General features: G+C 53.2%; 1 protein-coding gene across 2 annotated transcripts in view; it reads left to right on the top strand.

Moving 5' to 3' along the window:
* MYH14 (myosin heavy chain 14) overlaps window positions 1–16,487 on the top strand; it is an 85,470-nt gene extending 68,983 nt beyond the window's left edge. For both annotated transcript variants that reach the window (XM_004440309.3, XM_014795158.2), the window contains 8 exons: window positions 745–906; window positions 2,909–3,037; window positions 3,900–3,988; window positions 4,073–4,196; window positions 10,052–10,260; window positions 13,685–13,793; window positions 15,399–15,571; window positions 15,737–16,487. In XM_004440309.3, the coding sequence (XP_004440366.2) occupies window positions 745–906; window positions 2,909–3,037; window positions 3,900–3,988; window positions 4,073–4,196; window positions 10,052–10,260; window positions 13,685–13,793; window positions 15,399–15,571; window positions 15,737–15,890 (1,149 nt within the window). In that variant the 3' untranslated portion in view covers window positions 15,891–16,487. The remainder of the gene's footprint in view (window positions 1–744; window positions 907–2,908; window positions 3,038–3,899; window positions 3,989–4,072; window positions 4,197–10,051; window positions 10,261–13,684; window positions 13,794–15,398; window positions 15,572–15,736) is intronic.
* The last annotated feature ends 3,247 nt before the right edge of the window (window positions 16,488–19,734 follow it).

The raw sequence follows: 19,734 nt of genomic DNA, 5'->3' as shown, positions 1-19,734 counted from the left end.
CCAACCCCAGCCCCTCCACACCCCCAACCTACTCATGCACTCATTGACCAGCTCGTCTACACCCACTCCATCCACACCTTACTCCCTCACTCGTTGCCTCATTCACCAGCTCCCTCCTCTGTTCCATCACTCTCTCCTTCGCTGCACCCGCCCTTCATCACTCATTCAGTTGAGGCGTTTCCTCTGGTCTGCAGCGGGCACGGCCTGCTGCGAGGTGACGAGTGCTGAGCATGGGAGAGGCGAGTCAGCCCTGAGTGTCAGAAAGACCTCTCTGGGGCATGTGGGCAGCAGACTGGAGGGGGAGAGACTAGAGCTGGGAGCTCAGAAGGAGAGATGAACAGGTGACCCAAGGCTGGTGAGGGGGGTCTCTGGGTGTTCTTTATCTCCCTTGGCCTCACTGACCCAGCCTCGGGTGAGTGTGCACGACTGTGTCCTGGAGGCACTGGGGAGCCACAGAGGAGCCATGAGCAGGGGAGGGGCAGTGTCAGCTCTGAATGTAGAAGGATCCTTCTGGAGCCGTGCAGGAATGGGCTGGAGGGGAGAGACACGCAGAGAGGAGGCTGAGGTTGGGGGAGAGGAAGAGGTTGAGCCGGGGCCGTGGGGACAGAGCGGAGAGAGGCAGGGGGCAGGAGGAACGGGGCTCAAGGCCTGGGCAGGGGCTGGAGGGTGGACGTCTGTGTCACCAGCATGTAGAGGGAGCCTGGGCCTCCTTTGCCCTGAGCGCACCTCTCGGCCTCCCCCCAGCTGAGGGATGCAGAGGTGGAGCGGGACGAGGAACGCAAGCAGCGTGCTCTGGCCGTGGCCGCCCGCAAGAAGCTAGAGGCCGACCTGGAGGAGCTGAAGGCCCAGACGGCGGCCGCGGGGCAGGGCAAGGAGGAGGCAGTGAAGCAGGCTCGCAAGATGCAGGTAAGGGGGGCGCTTCAGCCGCGGGGGGGGGGGCGGCCCCTCCCTCGCTCCAGACCCCGCCCCCTCCACCCCACAGCAGCCCCCACATTGGTCCACACCTTTATAAACATCCGTGCCCCAAAGGCTCACTTGATTATTTTCATGTTTTTTATTTCCTTTGCTTAAAATGCTTAATTTTTAAGTCCAACTTCCTCATTTTATTTAATTTTTGAAACGGAAATACTTTAGGGTTTTTTCCCGTTACGAAAGTTATACCTGGTTCGGAGGTTCGCGGGTTCGGATCCCAGCCGCGGACCTATGCACCGCTTATCAAGCCATGCCGTGACAGGCGTCCTGCATATAAAGTGGAGGAAGATGGGCACAGATGTTAGCCCAGGGCCAATCTTCCTCAGCAAAAAGAGGAAGATTGGCAACAGATATTAGCTCAGGGCTAATCTTCTTCACCAAAAAGAAAAAAATTTTTTTTTGGATGATAATGATGTGTCAGGGTAGATTCATCGATTGTAACAAATGTCTGGTGGGGGACGTTGATGATGGGGGAGGCTGTGCCGTGTGGGGTAGGGGGCATAGGGGAAATCTCTGGCCTTCTGCCCAATATTGCTGTGAACCTAAAACTGCTCTAAAAAGTAAAAGTTCATTTGTTTAAAAAAGCATAGAACTGGGCTGTCCAGTACAGTGGCTCCCAGCCCGGTGTGGCTACTGGGCGTCTAAAACACAGTGGGTCAAAAATCCAAATTACATACTGGATTCCGAAGACGTAGAAAAAGGTAAAATATCTCAATAATTTTTGAATTGATTACAAATGGAAATAACATTTTGGATATATGAGGCTACATAAAATATAGCGTTCACACTAATTTCACCTGATTCTTTTTACCTTTTTAATGTGGCTACTAGAAAATGGAAAACAACACAAGTCCTTGCAATATATTTCTGTGGGGCAGCGCTGGTATGAAGAGATCCCTTCCAGAAAGTAAAAATTGCCAAGCGTGTCATCACTGAGAGAAAACTGCTATGCTGAAAAGCTATTATTATCAAGCAAATAATAATAATATTAACAACAGTGACGATTTCCGTCCTGCCACTACCAAGCCCATTGCTGCCATCAGAATGGTTAACGACTACAGACTATTCCATTGTGAAGACACAGAGTGGGTTTTTTTTTTAATGGTGGTGGATTTTTAGTTTGTGTTTTATTTTTCGATATTTTAAACACCGTTGAGGAGAAAACCCTTATACTGGCATCTTGACACACTCAGAAGTAGTGCCGCCAGGTAGCAAAGTGCTAGAAGTGTAAACCCTGGGGCCAGATGGTCTGGGTTCAAATCCAGGCTCTGCCACTTGCCACCCTAGGCAGGTTCCTGAACTTCCCCGAGCCTCAGTTTCTCCATCTGTAAACTGGGGAGGAAAATAGTCCCCACGAGCTGGAGCTGTGGGGGTTCAGCAAGTCCATAACCATTTGCCATTGTTATTATTACTGCAGAGTCCAAATATTATACCCATTTTAGGCTTACTTTAATTTTAAGGTGTTTCTTTTTTAAAGAGGAGGCAGCTGGGCCGGCTCCGTGGCTTAGCGGTTAAGTGCGCGCGCTCTGATGCTGGCGGCCCCGGTTCGGATCCCGGGCGCGCCCCGAGGCACCACTTCTCCGTCCAACGTGAGGCCGAGTCCCACGTACAGCAACTAGAAGGATGTGAACCTATGACATGCAACTATCTACTGGGGCTTTGGGGGGAAAAAAATGAATAAATAAAATCTTTAAAAAAAAAAAAAAAAAAAAAAAAAAAAAAAAAGAGGAGGCAGCTGAGGCCCAGAGAGGGATAGGGTCTGGCCCAGGGTCACACAGCAAGCGGCTGGGGGCGGGCGGGGTGCGGAAGCCCAGGTCTATAGGGCTATGCTTGCTCACAGGGAGGCGAGGAGGCCCCACAGGGCTGATGCGAGGGTAGGGGGTGCTCCGTGAGTCAAGACCAGGCTGAGCCCACCCACTCGCTCCGTTTCGCCCAGGCCCAGATGAAGGAGCTGTGGCGGGAGGTAGAGGAGTCGCGCACCTCCCGGGAGGAGATCTTTGCCCAGAACCGGGAGAGTGACAAGCGCCTCAAGGGGCTGGAGGCGGAGGTGCTGCGGCTGCAGGAGGTGAGGCCAGGGTGAGCGGGGCCTGGGATGGGAGGCTGGTGGTGGTGGGCGGGGCCCTGGGATGGGAGGCTGGGGGTGGTGGGCGGGGCCCTGGGATGGGAGGCTGGCGATGAGAGGGGTGGGGCCCTGGGATAGGAGGCTGCTGGGGGGCGTGGGGCCCTGGGATGGGAGGCTGGTGGTAGGGGTAAGCAGGGCCATGGGATGGGAGGCTGGGGGTTGGGGGACACAGCTCTGGGATGGGAGGCTGGGGGTGGTGGGGGCGGGGCCCTGGGATGGGAGGCTGGGGATGAGGGTGGGCGGGGCCAACCACAGTGGTCCTGGGGTCGCTAGGGAGCCCCGGGAGCGTTCTGAGCAGAGGAGGGGCCGGGTGCGTTCTGGGGTGGTGACCGGGATGGACTGAGCCGGGAGACTGGAGACAGGGAGGCTGGGGAGAGAGGAGGAGGCCTGAGCCGGAGCTCTGGGGATGCAGAGGAGGGAACAAGGCAGAAAGTAATGGGGCAGGATGGACAGACTGTGGGTGGTAAGGGGGCAGAGGAGGCCAGGAGAGACCCGGGGGTCTGGCCCGGTGACTGGGGGAACCTGGAAGGAGGAGCAGGTTTGAAAAGAGACGCTGAGCTCAGTGAGGAGGTGATGATGGTGGGGGGTCTGGGGGGTGGGAGGCAAGAGGTGGACACGGGTCAGGGGCTCGGGGGACGGATTTAGGAGACATCTGCCTGTGGATTGAAGTTCATTCCAAAGTTACCCAGGGACGGCGTGTTCACATATAAAAAAGGCCCACACTCGAGGTGTGAGGGGCAGGGAGGCCAGTGCCCAGAGAGCCGCCCCTCACCTCTGCTGACCACTCGTCTCTCTGTCATCGCAGGAACTGGCCGCCTCCGACCGTGCCCGGCGGCAGGCCCAGCAAGAGCGGGACGAGATGGCGGACGAGGTGGCCAACGGCAGCCTCAGCAAGTGAGTGGCTCATGGTAACGGGGAGCGGGACACCCTCCTCTGGCCATCCTGCCCTCTCACCTGCCCCCGGCCTGTTCTCCCCAGGGCCGCCATTCTGGAGGAGAAGCGTCAGCTGGAGGGGCGCCTGGGGAAAATGGAAGAGGAGCTGGAGGAGGAGCAGAGCAACGCAGAGCTGCTCAATGACCGCTACCGCAAGCTGGTCCTGCATGTGAGCACAACCCGGGCACCCCCTGCCAGCCCGGGTCCCCACTGACCTGGAGCCATAGCCTTCAGTCCTGTTATTCAATGGACGTAGGAAAAGGGGAGTTTTGAGTTGGGTTTTGAAGGTTGAATAGGAGTTCTCAAAGGGGGGATGCCTTCATTCACTTGTATTTCTGAGGCTTCTCGATAAAAGAGCTGGATAGAGATGAATTATGTAGGGTTTCTGTCCTGCAGAGTTCCCTGGGGAAACAGACATGGAGCTGAACTGTCACAATATAGGGTGGCATGTGTGATAATAGAAGTATCCTGGGCCCAGTAGACCGAGAGAGAGAGAGAGAGAGAGGACTCTCTGCAAGAGTCACAAGAAGGCATTTGGGAGAAGGGACATTTGGCTGGGGTTTTAAAGCATAAGTAGGAGCTTGGCAGATGGAGTAAAGTATATTTTCATTTGTATATTTATTTATAAATATTTTCTGAGGCTTCTGGAGGCCCAGATCCCATTCTAGGTGATGCTGGGGACCTAGAGACGGATCATTCCTGGTCTCTGCCCTTAAGGACATCCTAGTTTGATGGAGGAGACAGAGTATCCCAATACAGAAATACAAATGAAAATGGAGGAAGCGTAAGACACTGTGAGAAACTAGGGGTCTACTGACCTCGCCTGGATGCTGGGGGCTATCAAGAAAGCCTTCCTGATGGAGGTGATGCCTTAAGAGGTTTTGTAGGAAGTTAGGAGTTTGCCAGGCGGACAACAGAGGGATGGACTTTCCAAGGAGAGACCTATGTCTTCATTATTTCATTTATTTTTAAAGGCACATCTTGAGGCCTCTCATGGGCCTTGCCTTGGCACTGCTGGGGGCTCAGAGAGGGGTAAGACCCTGGCTCAGCCCTTAAGGAGCCCCTAGGCCAGTGGGAGAGGCAGTCATGCTCCAAGATGATACAGCTCCCATCCCACTCAGAGTGGAATCCCAGTCACCTCCAAGGCTCCACACTCTGGTCCCTGGCTAACTCAGACCTTATCTCTGACCCTTCTCCCCCTAGCCCACTCTGCTCCAGCCACACCAGCCTCCTCACTATTCCTTGATGATGCCAAGTTTATTCCCACCTCAGGGCCTTTGCACTTGCTGTTCCTGGAATGCTCTTATCCCAACCATCACGTCTCACTCCCTCAAAACAGCCTTCCCTGCCACCCTCCCTCCCATAATGTCTTTCCATTCTCTCTGGTTTAGTCTTCTCTGTATTACTTACCACTACCCAGCATTATATTATACATTTACTTGTTTGTCTATTATCCATCTCCCCCCAGAATGTAAGCACCTCCTTGAGGGCAGAGCCTTGCCTTAGTTTTGTTCACTTCTTTATCCTCAATACCTAAAACAGTGCTGGGTGCTCACTATAGATTAAATGAATAAGCCAATACATACTCTGATGGAGGGAGCATAGGACACTACAACCATATAAAGAGTGATGTAACTTAACCCCACCCACATCCTTGGCTGGTGGTGAAAAGGAGAACCTTTTACAAAAAGAAAATAAAACTTAAAAAGACACAGAAAGGGATTCACAAGAAAATAGCAGACATTGAAGGCAGGCAAAGGAGATCCAACATATGGATAATGGGAATCCATGAAGAAGAAAACCAAAGGAAGGGAACAGAGCAAATGTCAGAAGCCATGATGCCTGAACACTTTCCTGAAACAAAAGAGTTTGAAGCTCCGTATGGAAGAACACACTGTGCACCTGATATTGATTCATAAAAACAGATACCAAGACAGAGGCTAGTAAAAATTTTGGACTTTCAAAAGGAAAAAAAAAAAATCCTTTAGCCATCCAGAAAAGAAATGAGCAAGTGATATATAAGGAAAAGAAAAGTAGATATCATCAGATTTTTTTTGATGGCAAGACTTTATGCTGGAAGCAAATGGAGGAATATATTTAAGATACTGGAAGAAAGAAAATGTGAGCCAAGGATTTTGTATCAAGCAAGACTTAGTTTCAAGTGTAAAGGATGCCAGCAGGTTGTGAGCCTGCAAGAAGCCAGGGACTCTTCCCGTGAACCCTCCCTGAGGAATCAGCGAAACCAGTGGTTCTCAAAGTGTGGACCCAGGACCAGCAGTGTTGGCATCTCCAGGGGACTTGGAAATGCAAGTTCTCAGGCCCCAGCCCCGCCCAAGTGAAGGAGGAATGCTGAGGTGGGGCCCAGAAATCTGTGTTTTGATGAACTCTCCAGGTGGTTTTGAGGTGTAACAGGTCTGAGAACCACCCAGAGACCCAGGTCCAGACGATCAGATCCCTAGAGAGACATTAGCACGACAGAGTAACAGGCATACACTTTACTCATCGTTCTAAGACTCAGTGAAGGCTGAGCAGGAGTAAGAAAGTTGGTGGCTATGTGCTCAGTTGTGTGGAGTACAACTATTTTTTTAATGGAGAGAATGGGCAAATATGCAAAAAAAATTTTATTACTGTATTCAGTAATTATACTGGTCATGATGGTATTAGCGTTGTGTTTCTGAGACCATTGTGTGTGTAATGTGGGATAAAGTAAATGATTAAAGATGAGATATTCTTTTTTTTTCTTTTTTTTTTTTGAGGAAGATTCGCCCTGAGCTAACATCTGTGCCAGTCCTCCTCTATGTTGTATGTGGGTCACCGCTGCAGCAGGACTGCTGACAAGTGGTGTGGGTCCATGCCCGGGAACTGAACCTGGGCTGCCGAAGCGGAGTGCGCCAAACTTAACCACTAGGCCATGGGGCTAGCCCCAAAAGATGAGATATTCTAGGGGCTGGCCCGGTGGCATAGTGGTTAAGTTCACGTGCTCCACTTTGGCAGCCCCAGATTGGCAGGTTCAGATCCCGGGCATGGACCTACACACCACTTATCAAGCCATGGTGTGGCAGCGTCCCATATATAAAGCAGAGGAAGATGGGCACAGATGTTAGCCCAGGGGCAGTCTTCCTCACCAAAAGAAAAAAGATGAGATATTCTAATTCTGTCATCACCTGTGTCCATAATCTCAGGATCGTCAGTGTGTAAGAACCTAGACACAGATGTTATAGAGAAGAGGCGAGGTTAAAAACAAAACAAAATGAAAGAACCCTGTAGTCCTGAATTCAACTTGGATGTATTCACATGAACTTAGGAGGTATTTTGTATAGATCCAGCCTATCTCTGTCCACCCAAAAGGCCTAGAAATGATAACAAATCCAGCAGCAGTGAGCATCCCTAGGTCCCAAATTGTGGTCTAGAAATACCGTTTCCCACCAAAAGAAACTGGGGCTTTAGAAACGACTGACTCCAGATCTGAAGCAGGAGATGAACAAGAGTAGCTTGGAACATCTTGTCACGCTGTGCCTTGGTCTGCTCAGGCTGCCATAACAAAATACCATAGACTGGAACAGAAATTTATTTCTCACGGTTGTGGAGGTTGAGAAGTCCCAGATCAAGGTGCCAGTGAAGTAGGTTTCATTCTGGAGCCTCTTCTCTTGGCTTGTAGACGGCCGCCATCTTGCTGTGCGCCCATGTGGGGAGAGAGAGAGAGCTCTCTTGTGTCTCCTTATGAGGGCGCTAATGCCATCGTGGGGGCTTCACCCTCATGACCTCATCTAACCCTAATCACCTCCCAAAGGCCCCTTCTCCAGATACCATCACGTTGGCGTTAGGGCTTCAACATGTGAATTTGGGGAACACAAACATTCAGTCCATAACATACCAGTTATGGAGGAAGCCAGCGTGGTGATGTCAGAAGCACTTAGGGGTCAGCCTGGAGAGGCTCCCAGTGGCCCCAAATGGGGCAATTTGAGCTTCAACAAGGATGATAACTGCAGTTGGTTTAAATCCATCAAATCTGTTGAAATCCATGAGTCCACAATGATATTTTAAAAAATACTTGGGCCGGCTCCGTGGCTTAGCGGTTAAGTGCACGCGCTCTGATGCTGGCGGCCCGGGTTCGGATCCCAGGCGCGCCCCAAGGCACCACTTCTCCGTCCAGCGCGAGGCCGAGTCCCACGTACAGCAACTAGAAGGATGTGAACCTATGACATACAACTATCTGCTGGGGCTTTGGGGGGAAAAAAATGAATAAATAAAATCTTTAAAAAAAAAAATAAATAAAATAAAAATAAATAAAAAAATAAAAAATACTGATTAGTCACTGTATTGGTTTCCTGGGGCTGCCGTAACAAATGATCACAAACCGGGGGGCTTAAAACAAGAGTGACTTACTCTCTCACGGTTCTGGAGGTCAGAAGTCCAAAATCAAGGTGTCGGCAGGGTCGGTTCCTTCTGCGGGAGAGTCTGTTCTGGGCCTCTCTCCCAGCTGCTGGTGGTTGCCAGCCACCCTGGGCTGGTAGATGCCTCACTTCTGGCTCTGCCTCTGTCTTCACATGCCCTTGTCCGCGTCTTCTCCATGTGTCTGTGTCTCCTCTCCTCTTCTTATAAGGACACCAATCGTGTTGGATTAGGGGCCCACCCTACTCCGGTATGACCTCATCTTAACTAATTCCATCTCCAAAGACCCTACTTCCAAATAAAGTCACATCCCGAGGCTCCAGGTGGGCATGAATGTTTGGAGGGAGACTCTTCAACCCAGTAGAGTCACCTTCGGAGGATGAGAGGGAACCAAGTCATCACCTCGAAAACTCGTAAAGAGAAAGAATTAAGTCCTTGGACCCAACTGCCCATTTGAAGGAAACGTAGAGAACAGAGAAATGTGTGAATCAGACACGGAGAAACGGCAGGCCAAATGGTCCAGACTCTTCAACAGATAAATTGTAAGGAAATAAAAGGGATGGAGGAGGGAGCTGTGGATTAAAAGAGACGCAAAGACGTGTGAGATTTTTTAAATGGACGGGATTCAACTATAGGATCTAAGGGTGCATCTTTGAGTAATAAAACTTGGAAGAGGAGGAGGGAAGTGATTACTCTAGAAATGCCAGGATAACATGCTATTTTGGGGGGAAGGAAGGGGTTGCTTTTAGGATGGGTGCGTGAAGGGGCTCTGGATTGGCAAAGTTGTACTTCTTGACCTGGCTGGGGTTGACAGCGGTGTTTGCCCTTTATTAACCCGTGGAGCCATATATTTGATTAGTTTTTGGCTTTCTTATCACAGTTTTATTTTCCAATAAAAAGTAAAAAAAAAAAAAGAAAAGAAAAGAGCATATGCTAATCACCACGTCGATGTGTTCCTGTGAGGGTGAAGTGAAATAAAGTATGAATCAGGCTGGATCTGACTCATTTCTGTGTCCCAGACACAGGACCTCGCTCAGAGTAGAAGCCGAATAAATAAACAGGAACTATTATTAGGGGTGTGTTTACACATTCTCAGTGTAGTAGCTACTGTTGATTGAGCAGGAATTTCTCAAAATGATCCTGCATAGCACTCGAATCAGAACCACCTGAGATGCTGGTTAAAAATGCAGATTCACGGACCACACTCCAGATCGGCTGAATCAGAATCTCTGAAGCGGTGGGGGGGGGTCGGGACCCTCAGTCCACATTTTTTTCACAAGCTCCCCAGGTGATCCTGGTGCAAACAAAAGTGTGATAACGTTTGGAATAGACTCATTCACAGTCAGAGGTAGAATTTATAGCATTTAAACAAGTTTGTGATATTCTTGTGGACTTATTAAAATAGCAAAAACTTATCGAAAAGGTTAAAACCCAGAGCTGGCACTGCTGTTGGCTGATAAGCCAATCGGGAAAAAGACACGCTAATGTTTGTTGAGTTTTTAGTGTGTATCAGGCTCTGTGCTATGCACTTAACAATCATTGATGCAGTTAATTGTGAGAGGCGCCTGGCTTTACCTGCCACCTTCCCTCTGAGACCCCACCGTGACAGTCCTGCATCTTCCATTGCCACAGGTGGAATCACTCACCACAGAGTTGTCAGCTGAGCGCAGTTTCTCAGCCAAGGCAGAGAGCGGGCGGCAGCAGCTGGAGCGGCAGATCCAGGAGCTCCGGGCACGCCTGGGTGAGGAGGACGCAGGGGCCCGGGCCCGCCAGAAGATGGTCATCGCCGCCCTTGAGTCTAAATTAGCCCAGGCTGAGGAGCAGCTGGAGCAGGAGAGCAGGTAGGTGGGAGGGGAGGGCACGGCTGGAGGGCAGCGCCACATTCTGGTCAGTGAGATGAAGGGGAGCTGTGTGACAAGCATCCAAAAGACATCAACATATTAATGGTTCCTGATTTCTTATATCATTTAGGATGCTTTGGGCTCCAAGTAATTGCACTCCCACTAAGAGTATGATTTAAACAGTAATGTAGCAGTTAGCTATAGCTGCGTAACAAACCACCCTACAATTTAGTGGCTTAAAACAACAACCGTTTATTATTGCTCATGAGTATTTGGCTGGCTGGTGGGTTCTGCTGATCTGTGCTCGGTGGGCCTCACTCATGCATCTTTGCTCGGCTGAGAGTCAGCTAGATGGATTTGCTGATCTTGCTGGGCTCACATATGTCTAAGGCCTTGCCTGGGACAACTTGGCTAACTTGTCTCTGCTCCAGGCTGGCCCAGGATTGTTCATGTTGCAAGAGTGAGGGAAAGTATTGAAGGCTTCTTGGGGCCTAGTCTTGGAACTGGGACAACGTCACTTCTGCCACATCCTGTTACTAAAGCAAGTCATGTGGCCAGCTCAGATGTAAGGGAATGGAGAAATAGATTCTGCCTCTTGAGAGAAGCAGCTGCAAAGTCATATTGCAAAGGGTGTGGATACAGGAAGGGGTGAGAATTGAGGCCATTTGTGTCATCACTCTATCACAAAGAATTTCTTTTTCTCATGTGATAAGAAGTCTGGAGCTGGGCAGCTGAAAGACAGAAGGGCTCTGAGTCAGCATCTGTATAGTTCCCTTGGTCTTTCCCTCATGGTCACAAAATGGCTGCCCTTGTGCCAAACATCACACTCATACATCCATGTTCAAAGCCAGGAAGCAGCAGCAGTGTGGGGCTGAGATCGTTTCCATCTCCAGTCTCTGGAATAACCAAGAATACCCCTCAATATTCCCAATTAAGAACCACTGTGCTAATAAAACTAACAGAATATTTATTACTAAGCCTAATAAAAGTGCCGCTCTGCCAATACAATAGATTTTCTACAGCTCAATACTATTCAGTAATAATAATAATAGTTCCCACTTATTGAGGACTCACTATATGTCAGGTGCTGGACTGCTTGTATATACATGTATGATATCACATAATCCTTGTGAGAGAAGGACCATTGTTATCCCTATTTTATATATAGGAAAACTTAGGCAAAGAGAGGCTATAAATCTAGGATGCCTGACCCGTAATTCAGTGTCTCTACCATTGTCTGGTGGAGAAGAGTGTTGTTTTATACCAAAAGATACATAAGGTTCTCTTTTACATTTATTCATTCAACAAACGTGTATTAAGAGTATACTGCTTACCCGCCCATGCCTGGGAACTGGGGAGATGATGAAGAATGAGACATACCCAGTTCCTGCCCCCACGGAGGTCACGGTCTAGTGGGATTTCCCACCCGAGCTTGACTCAGGAGTTACCTTTATCGCTGAGTCTCTGCACATCCCTCCTTTCAGGCTGACCCCATTAGGAGGAAGACCTGTGAGCCAGATGTGGTGACAAAGGGGAGATCCTATGAACTACAAGGGCTGGGGGGACATTGTTGAAAGGGAAGCTGGATTGGCCTGAGATGGGGGGGTTTGGGAAGGGTTCCTGAAGGAGGAGGCATGTGAGCTGAGCCCAACAGGAATGAGATGATTTCCAGGGCACAGAGTCCCGGGCAGAGCAGCAGCCTCAGGGGAACGGCCAGGAGACATAGCGGCATTTGGAGGAATCTGATTGGTCCTAGGAGTCTGCCATTCAGGAGAGGGATGAAGGAGGCAAGAGCCTCGAATGCTGGGCTGAGGAACTCTGTCCTGGGGTGATGGGGAGCCACGGGGGGTTGTGAGCTGGGGAGTGGCAGGGCCAGTGCTGGGTGTAGTAAGACCCCTCTGGGACCAAGTTGGGAACAGACTAGAGGAGGGAGATGAAGCTGGGAGGCTGGTCCAGAAGAGATTGAACTGGGGGCTGATGGGCTGTCGGAGGTGTAGGGGGAAGAGGGCAGTTTGGGGTTAAGGCCTAGTGACTGGGGGAATGTTGGGGTTGGGGGAAGACGTTGAATTCATTGGGGAACATGATTGACAGTGAGAGGTCTCAGGGATGGGCAGAGGAACTGGCCCCAGAGGCTCATGGGAGAAGTAGTTCTCATCCAGGGGCTAGGGGCCCAGGGGCTCATGGGAAATGTAGTTTGAGGTCTCTGGGGATGCCTTCCAGAGGCTGATGGATACACAGGTCTGAGTTCCCTCCTCCCCCATTATACAGATGAAGAAACTGAGGCTCAGAGAGTGTTAATGACCTGCTCAAAGTCACCCTGGGAGCAAGGAGTGGCCAGCTGACCCATAGGTGAAGGAGTCTCCCCCCTGCATCCCTTTCCAGGGCTCGGTGCCCTCCCACTTCTCCCAGCCCTGTGCCTGCCTCTCAGCACATGTGGGGCGGCCTTGTCCAGTCGTGGCTGCCAAGCACTGCCCATCGCTGGGGACCCCATCACACGGACTTCACCCCGAGTGTGAGGCTCCATGCAGGGGCCACAGGGATGGGGAAATTTGGGAAACAGTAGGGAAGGGATTTGAGGGGAGAGAGGAGGTGAGGTGGCCCTGGTGTCTGACCTGCAGATCTAGGTGGATCGTGGGGAATTGGGGGGAGGAGTGGGTTGAGGAGAAGGCGCTGACCCAAGTGGGGACGTGAGGGGTGTGCGGGGTCTGGTGGACTGCCGAGGCCGGGGGCTGAACCAGCTGGAGCTCAGGAGACGGGTTTAGCAGACACCAGGCTGTTGACGGTCATGGAAACCCCGGGCACAGACGAGCTCGTCCAGGGAAGGCATGTGAGTGAGAAGAGAAGACAGCAAAGATGGTCGAGGATGGAGCTTTGGGCTTCCAGAGAGTTCCACAAACACAGACAGCCAGAGAAGGAAGTTGAGAGAGAAAGGACAGAGGGAGAAAGAAAATTCCAGGCCAGGGGGAGGGAAGGTCAGGTGGGAGAGGACGAGGCCTGAGCTGGGGGCCAGGGCTGTGAGGACAGAGAGGAGGGGACAAGACAGAGTTCAGGGGCAATGGGACAGGGTTTGTGAACTGACAGGCTGGGGGTGGGGCAAAGGAGAGAGAAGGGACGAGGACGGCTCCCAGTGGTCTGACCTGGGCACTGGTGGTCGGTGGGTCAGCTCCCTGAGAGAAAGAAGACTGGGGAGGAAATGCAGTTGGTGTGAGGGACCTAGTGGAACATGGAAAACGGGTGTAGACGTGGGGACACTTGTAGGAACATCAGGCATCTTAGTAGAAGCCAAAGACTAGACGCCCTGGAGTGGGGATCCTGGGTGCCAGTGTCTGGCCTGAGTAGACTGTGGGAGCTGCTGGACGAGGCCGAGGGGACAGAACCCCAGGTGAGAGCCTCTCCTGATTCTCCCCTTCACGCCTCTCTTCAGGGAGCGCATCCTCTCCGGCAAGCTGGTGCGCAGGGCTGAGAAGAGGCTTAAGGAGGTGGTGCTCCAGGTGGAGGAGGAGCGGAGGGCAGCTGACCAGCTCCGGGATCAGGTGAGCAGCCGACATCATTGAGGAGCATGGGAGGTGGGACCACCGACAGAGAAACAGCACCCGCCGTTTCTGGAGGTGGTGAGCTCCTGTCACAGGAGGCGATGTGTGGCTGCTGGACTAGAACTGAGTACAGACACCACCCCTGGGCTTGGCGCATTGTCCAGGAGCTGGAATCGGTGACTTTGTGATCCATAAATTCTGGAATCCAGGAAAGGCCCTGGTGGGGAGCTGAGAGAGCCAGTGAGAGGGAAGAAGTTAAACCCTACGCAGAAGCTCGGCCAGGGCTAAAATAACAACACATGGTGTCTGTTGAGTGCTTTCCATGTGCTAGCAACTGTGCTCAAGACATACCGTGTAGTACTTTTAATTCTTATCAGAATGCTGAGGTAGGTACTATCGTTTTCCCTCTTACTCAGGTGAGAAAACTGAGGCACAGACAGGTGAAGTTAACTTGCTCAAAATTATGTAGCTAGTCAGAGATGGAGCCAGGGGTCAGACCCCAGCACTCTGGCTGCAGAGTCTGTGCTGTTATTTATTGAGCACTTACTGTGTCCTAAGCACTGTTGTAACCTGCTTTTTAGAAAACAGATGCTTGCATTCTCTCACCAGCCCCATTTCACAAGTGAGGAAACAGAAACTTGAAAACTGTGCACCCAAGTCATGCAGTGAGTAGAGACAGAGCCTGAATCAGATCCCAGGTCTGTCTCAGTCTAGAGTCAGTGCCCTTAAAAGCTCAGCTGTGTTTTATTCGCCATTCATTCCACAGGCAATTATTGAGCACCCGCTGTGTGCCAGGCACTGTGCTAGGCACTGGAGATATGGCTGTGAATGAGACAGAGAAGGTCCCCGCTCTCTCAGAACTTGCATTTTTCAGCACAGGAAGAGAAAGGCACAATAAACCTACAAACAAGCAAAGATAATTACAGATTGTGACAGGGACTATGAAGAAAAAAAGAGAAGGAAGAGAGAAGATTAGGGGTGGGGGGTGTCAGGAAGACCCCTCTAAGGAGGTGACACTTGAATTGAGATCTGAAGGGTGAGGAAGAGCCAGGTAGAAGGAACAGCAGGTGCAAAGGCCCTGGGGTATGGAAATAAGCTTGTTGAGTTCAGAGCAAAAAGCAAACCAGTATGGCTAGAGAGAAGAATGGGGCGGGAGGTTGGATGATAAGAAATGAGGTCAGAGGGTTTGGTGGGAGGCAGATCACGTGTGTCCCCTCCGTGGAGACCGAAATGGCAGGGTCTGGGGAGAATCTCAGTGAAGATGGTCTGGTCAGTGGTTTTATGGGAAGAAGATGCTGCAGGGCCCAGAATACCAGGCCGAGGGGCTGGGACCTTGTCCCAGGGGCACTGGGTAGCCACAGGGGGTCGTCTTTGAGCATGGGAAGGATAGGGTCAGCCCTGGGCACAGAAGGACCCCTCTGAGGCCAAGTGGGAGGCAGCCTCACATTTGAGGCCAGGTTGGAGGCCGGCGAGAGGATCAAGGAGAACAGAACAAAGCATGGACAGAAGGCAGGGCCCGGGGCAGAGTCAGGGGCAGGAGGGATGGGGCAGTGGGAGCGGAGGGAGGGACCCAGAGACATGACCGGGGCCCCTGCTCCCGCCAAGGTGGAGAAGGGGAACCTTCGAGTGAAGCAGCTGAAGCGGCAGCTGGAGGAGGCCGAGGAGGAGGCGTCGCGGGCCCAGACGGTCCGCCGGAGGCTGCAGCATGAGCTGGAGGATGTCACGGAGGCCTCGGAGTCCATGAACCGCGAGTTGAACACGCTGAGGAACCGGCTCCGGTATGGCCCCCCGCGCATGCGCAGGCTCGCTCCATAGAGCCCTGCCCCCCATCTCTCTCTGTTCCTCTGTCCCCTCCATCTCTCCGCTCCCCTCCCCATCCCCCTGCCTCTCAGTTTCCCCTCTGGCTCGCCTCATTGAATCTCCGCCCTGCTCTCTCCTCGCAGACGCGCGCCCCTCACCTTCACCACGCGCACGGTGCGCCAGGTCTTCCGCCTGGAGGAGGGCGTGGCATCGGACGAGGAGGCCCAGGAGGCAGAGCCGGGGTCTGGGCCGCCGCCCCCGGAGCCCGAGAGGCCGCCCGCCGCCCAGCCGCAGTGACCACACCCCCTTGCCCCCGACGCCCGCCCCTCCCTCCCCGGCCCACAAGCCCGCCCTGGGGCTCCCCACACTCTGGAAACGGTGCCGCCCTCTGGCACTGCCGCACTTATCAACCCCACCCCCGGGGGGCCCCCTGAGACCTCCCGCGAACCCCTAAACACACAGGAGAGGGGGAGCGGGGAGGCAAGAACTGGGGAGGAAATTGGGGTGTAGTGGCAAGCCGTGGTTCCATCCAGCTTGCCACCCTTCCAGTTGTTAATGGTCTTTATTAGGAAGGGAGTATGGCTCCCCTGCCCTCCTCAGCGGGGTCTGCCCCTTCCCCACCCTCTTCCCCGCCCTCTCCGTGTCTCTCTCCACTTAGCTCCGAACTTCTGAGCGCCAGCGGCCTGAGCCCCAGGCCTCGGCCAGCGCTTGACCCTTGCAGAGGGGCGGGACAAGGGGCCCCTCTCATCCCCCTCTCCCCCCATGCTCTGCCCTCCCTTCTGGTTGCTCTTGTGTGATCACGGTTCGTTGGAGTTGCCCACGGCGGCTGGAGGAGGCCCCCAGACCCTCCCAGCCTCCAGGCTCTGGCAGAAATAAACTCCATCCCCGACTGGACCCCGGGGGCTGTGTGTGTTCCTGCAGGGGGGCTCTCTGATGTGCCGGATGGGCACGGGCTTCTCCAGCCTAGTGGGGCGGCAGGCGGGGCGGTCCGCGCGTGCTAATCACAGCTGGCCAGTGTCGGGGGACCTCCTGTGTACCTGGCCTTCAGTGTGAAAGAACTCATTTCCCCCTCTCACAGCCTCCCTCCAAGGTGTCCCCTCCATTATACAGATGGGGAAACTGCGGCTCAGAGCTGCGAAGTCCTGTGCTCCAAGCCTCCCAGTTAGTGTGGCAGAAGGGCTGCTGCACTCTGGCTGACCCTCAGGTCTTTCCAAAACAATGACGATAGTGACCACAGCCATTTGTTGAGTAATGACCATTTATTCAGCTGTGCTAAATGCGGGTTGTTCGGCTCAATCCTCAGCGCAGCCCCTAGAAGTAGGGATTTCATTGCTTTCTGGCACCTAGAGCAGTGCCTGGCTCCTAGTTGGCATTCCTATATTTGGTGAATGAAGAGATCACCCCTCCCGCCCTTTTAGAGGGGTGGCAACAAGCCCAGAGAGGGTGAGACACTAGCCCAAGGACACACAGCTACTAAGAAGTTGAGGGCCGGCCCCGTGGCTTAGCGGTTAAGTGTGCGCGCTCCGCTGCTGGCGGCCCGGGTTCGGATCCTGGGCGCGCACGGACGCACTGCTTCTCTGGCCATGCTGAGGCCGCGTCCCACATACAGCAACTAGAAGGCTGTGCAACTATGACATACAACTATCTACTGGGGCTTTGGGGAAAATAAATAAATAAATAAATACAATTATTTAAAGAAAAAAAGTTGAACCCACGCAGTCTGGCTTCAGAGTTGGTAATATGAGCCACACTGGGGACCCAGGTCCACACCTTTCCTGGGGACTAGTCACCCTCACCTAGGAGCTCACATTACCCAGGTGCCCCCACAGACTTTCCGGTTAGGAATGTGGATCCCCATTTTTACCATCAGGGAAACTGAGGCAGGCATTTGCCATGCCCCCCAAAAGAACGTGAGAACTGGTGATCAAAGGGATGTCCTGCCCCCCCCAAAGTGCACACCTTTACCACTTTAATGCAACCCCTGCTCCTGAAGATCCAACTCCCAAAGCCTTCCCAGCCCTCATCCGGAGACCTTGCCAGCAAGCAAACAGGAGGCAACTTTTAAATGAAAAGGAAACTTTTATTTTGGTGGGGAGTAAGAGGGTGGGTGGGAAGGGGGCATGACACTTTTTCTCTGGGGAGCGGGGGTGACATGCGGCAGCTTCTGCATTGGGCGGTTCATGCACCTAGGGTGGGCGTGGGGGAAACTTGGGGGAGGGGCCTGCCGACCCCTCCCTCCCTGCCCTGGGGGTGGGCTGAGAAGACCCGCCATTAGCACCAGAGTTGGACGATTTGCAGACCTCTCCTCCCCAGACTGACTCCGGACACCCGCCCCCGTCCCTGAGAGCGCCCCCTTGCCACTCCTCCCCCCGCCCCCACATCCACAGGCTAGGCCCGCCCCGCCCACGTTTGAGTGAGAGAAACTTATTGCTGTGTGTGTTGGGGAGGGGGAGCCGCTGAGCTCAGGAAGACCCCCGCCATTCATTCCTCCCCAATCGCCCCGCCCTCGCCCCGTGTCCGTGCGTTCTCGGGGCGCAGGAGGGGCGCGACATGCGTGTGGGGATCGCGTCATGCAGCGCATGCGTGTAGTTGCAGGCACCCTGGCGGCCGGGGGGAAAAGGGGAGCGGGACTTTGATGCTGTCCCTTTATTCCTCTCTCTCCCTCCCCGAATCCCACACTTGTTTGTTGACTTGCGGGGGGATCACGTTTTGGAGGGGTTTATAATGATGGTGGTTATTTTTAAAAGCTGAACTAAAAAGCTGGGTACGTGTGGCAGATTGGCGAGCAGCGGGGAGACTTTGGGAAGAGGTCCGTACCCTTTGGAAAAGATCCTCACCCCCTTTCCCCGCACCGTTCGGCATCCGTGAGGGTCAGGGGAGTCTGGGGGCTTTTTAAAGAAGTTAAACCCTTTGGCAATATAATCAGTCCCCACCCCCATACCCTGGTGTCTGGAGCCCCTAGCCCTTTGCCCCACCCCACCCTATCCCACCAGAACCCGCCCCACCCCTTACCCCTGATTCAACAGGGTTTAGGGTCCGATGGAAGGATGGGGGGACTCAAAAATGCCCCTTGCATAGGAATCGTTGCATCAAGAATCGTGCTCAGTGACACCCCCCACCCCCAACCCTCGGGTCGGGGGTGGAGAGGTTCCTGAAGCCGTGGGAGCAGAGGGAGGGAGGCTGCTAATTCCTTGGGCCCCCAGCTCCAAAAGGGGAGGGTCCTCTAAGGATTCTGGGACCGGTGTGGTCTCTGGGCTTGGGGGAGGTAGCGCATCCTTGAGCCAGGATGGGATGAGAAACGATTTTCCACCCGCGAGCGTGGCGGGGCGAGGGACGCCGGGGAAGGGCGGGCTGGGATCGCAGCCCGGGTGGGTACGTCGTTTCCCAAGCTTCTGAGTTTCCAGTGTCCCTCCCTTCGGGCACACCCTCTACTTTAAATGGAAACACTTCTAGCCTAAATAAATAGTGCCCTGGCCAAGTAGCATATCCGGACTTACCCGCTTCTGTGCAAAATGCCGCCATCAAAACTTTAAAAATAAGTGTTTGTCCTCGCTCTGCCTAAAAACGTAGCAGATCACCAGGCGTACAAATAGGACCCTCTGGGAAACACTGGTGTCCACGAAGAGGGTCCCTTTGGGGCACCATTTAAGGGAAGCGGCTTTTGGGGGAGGCAGGGTTCGGCATAAGAAAGGGGGTGCCCCGGGAAGGTCTGGTTCCCTGGAATTACAGACAGGTTGAGCCTATCTTGGAAATTCTAGCATCAAGGGAACCTGACGTGGATGTCTGATGTCAGAGAGTTGGGGGTGCCTGGGGGTTGGGGGGGCAGGCCTGAGGATTTGGGGTGTCCAGGAAATGTCCGAGTGCGGGAAAAATTCGGAGCATCCCTAAGGCTGAAAGTGAGCTGAAGGTCTGGGTCGAGTGCAAGTTTGAGATGCTGGGATGCTGTCCGGAGAATGCGTGGGCGTGGGGCTGGGGGCAGCATCTGTGTGCAGAGGTTCAGTCCCAGGAGCCTGTGGGACTTTGGGGGATGCGAGGTGCCAAGGTGAGTCTCGGCAATTCTGGGCGCAGGTCTCACGTCCCGGGAATCTGGAGCGGTGTCGGGGAATTTTGTGTGCTAGGGCCGGTTCACCCCAGGAATTCT

This window comes from Ceratotherium simum, chromosome 33 (assembly GCF_057802395.1).
Source record: "Ceratotherium simum simum isolate JZ-2026a chromosome 33, ASM5780239v1, whole genome shotgun sequence".
In the NCBI taxonomy this organism is placed as follows: Eukaryota; Metazoa; Chordata; class Mammalia; order Perissodactyla; family Rhinocerotidae; genus Ceratotherium; species Ceratotherium simum.
This window is presented reverse-complemented; position numbering and strand designations above follow the sequence as displayed.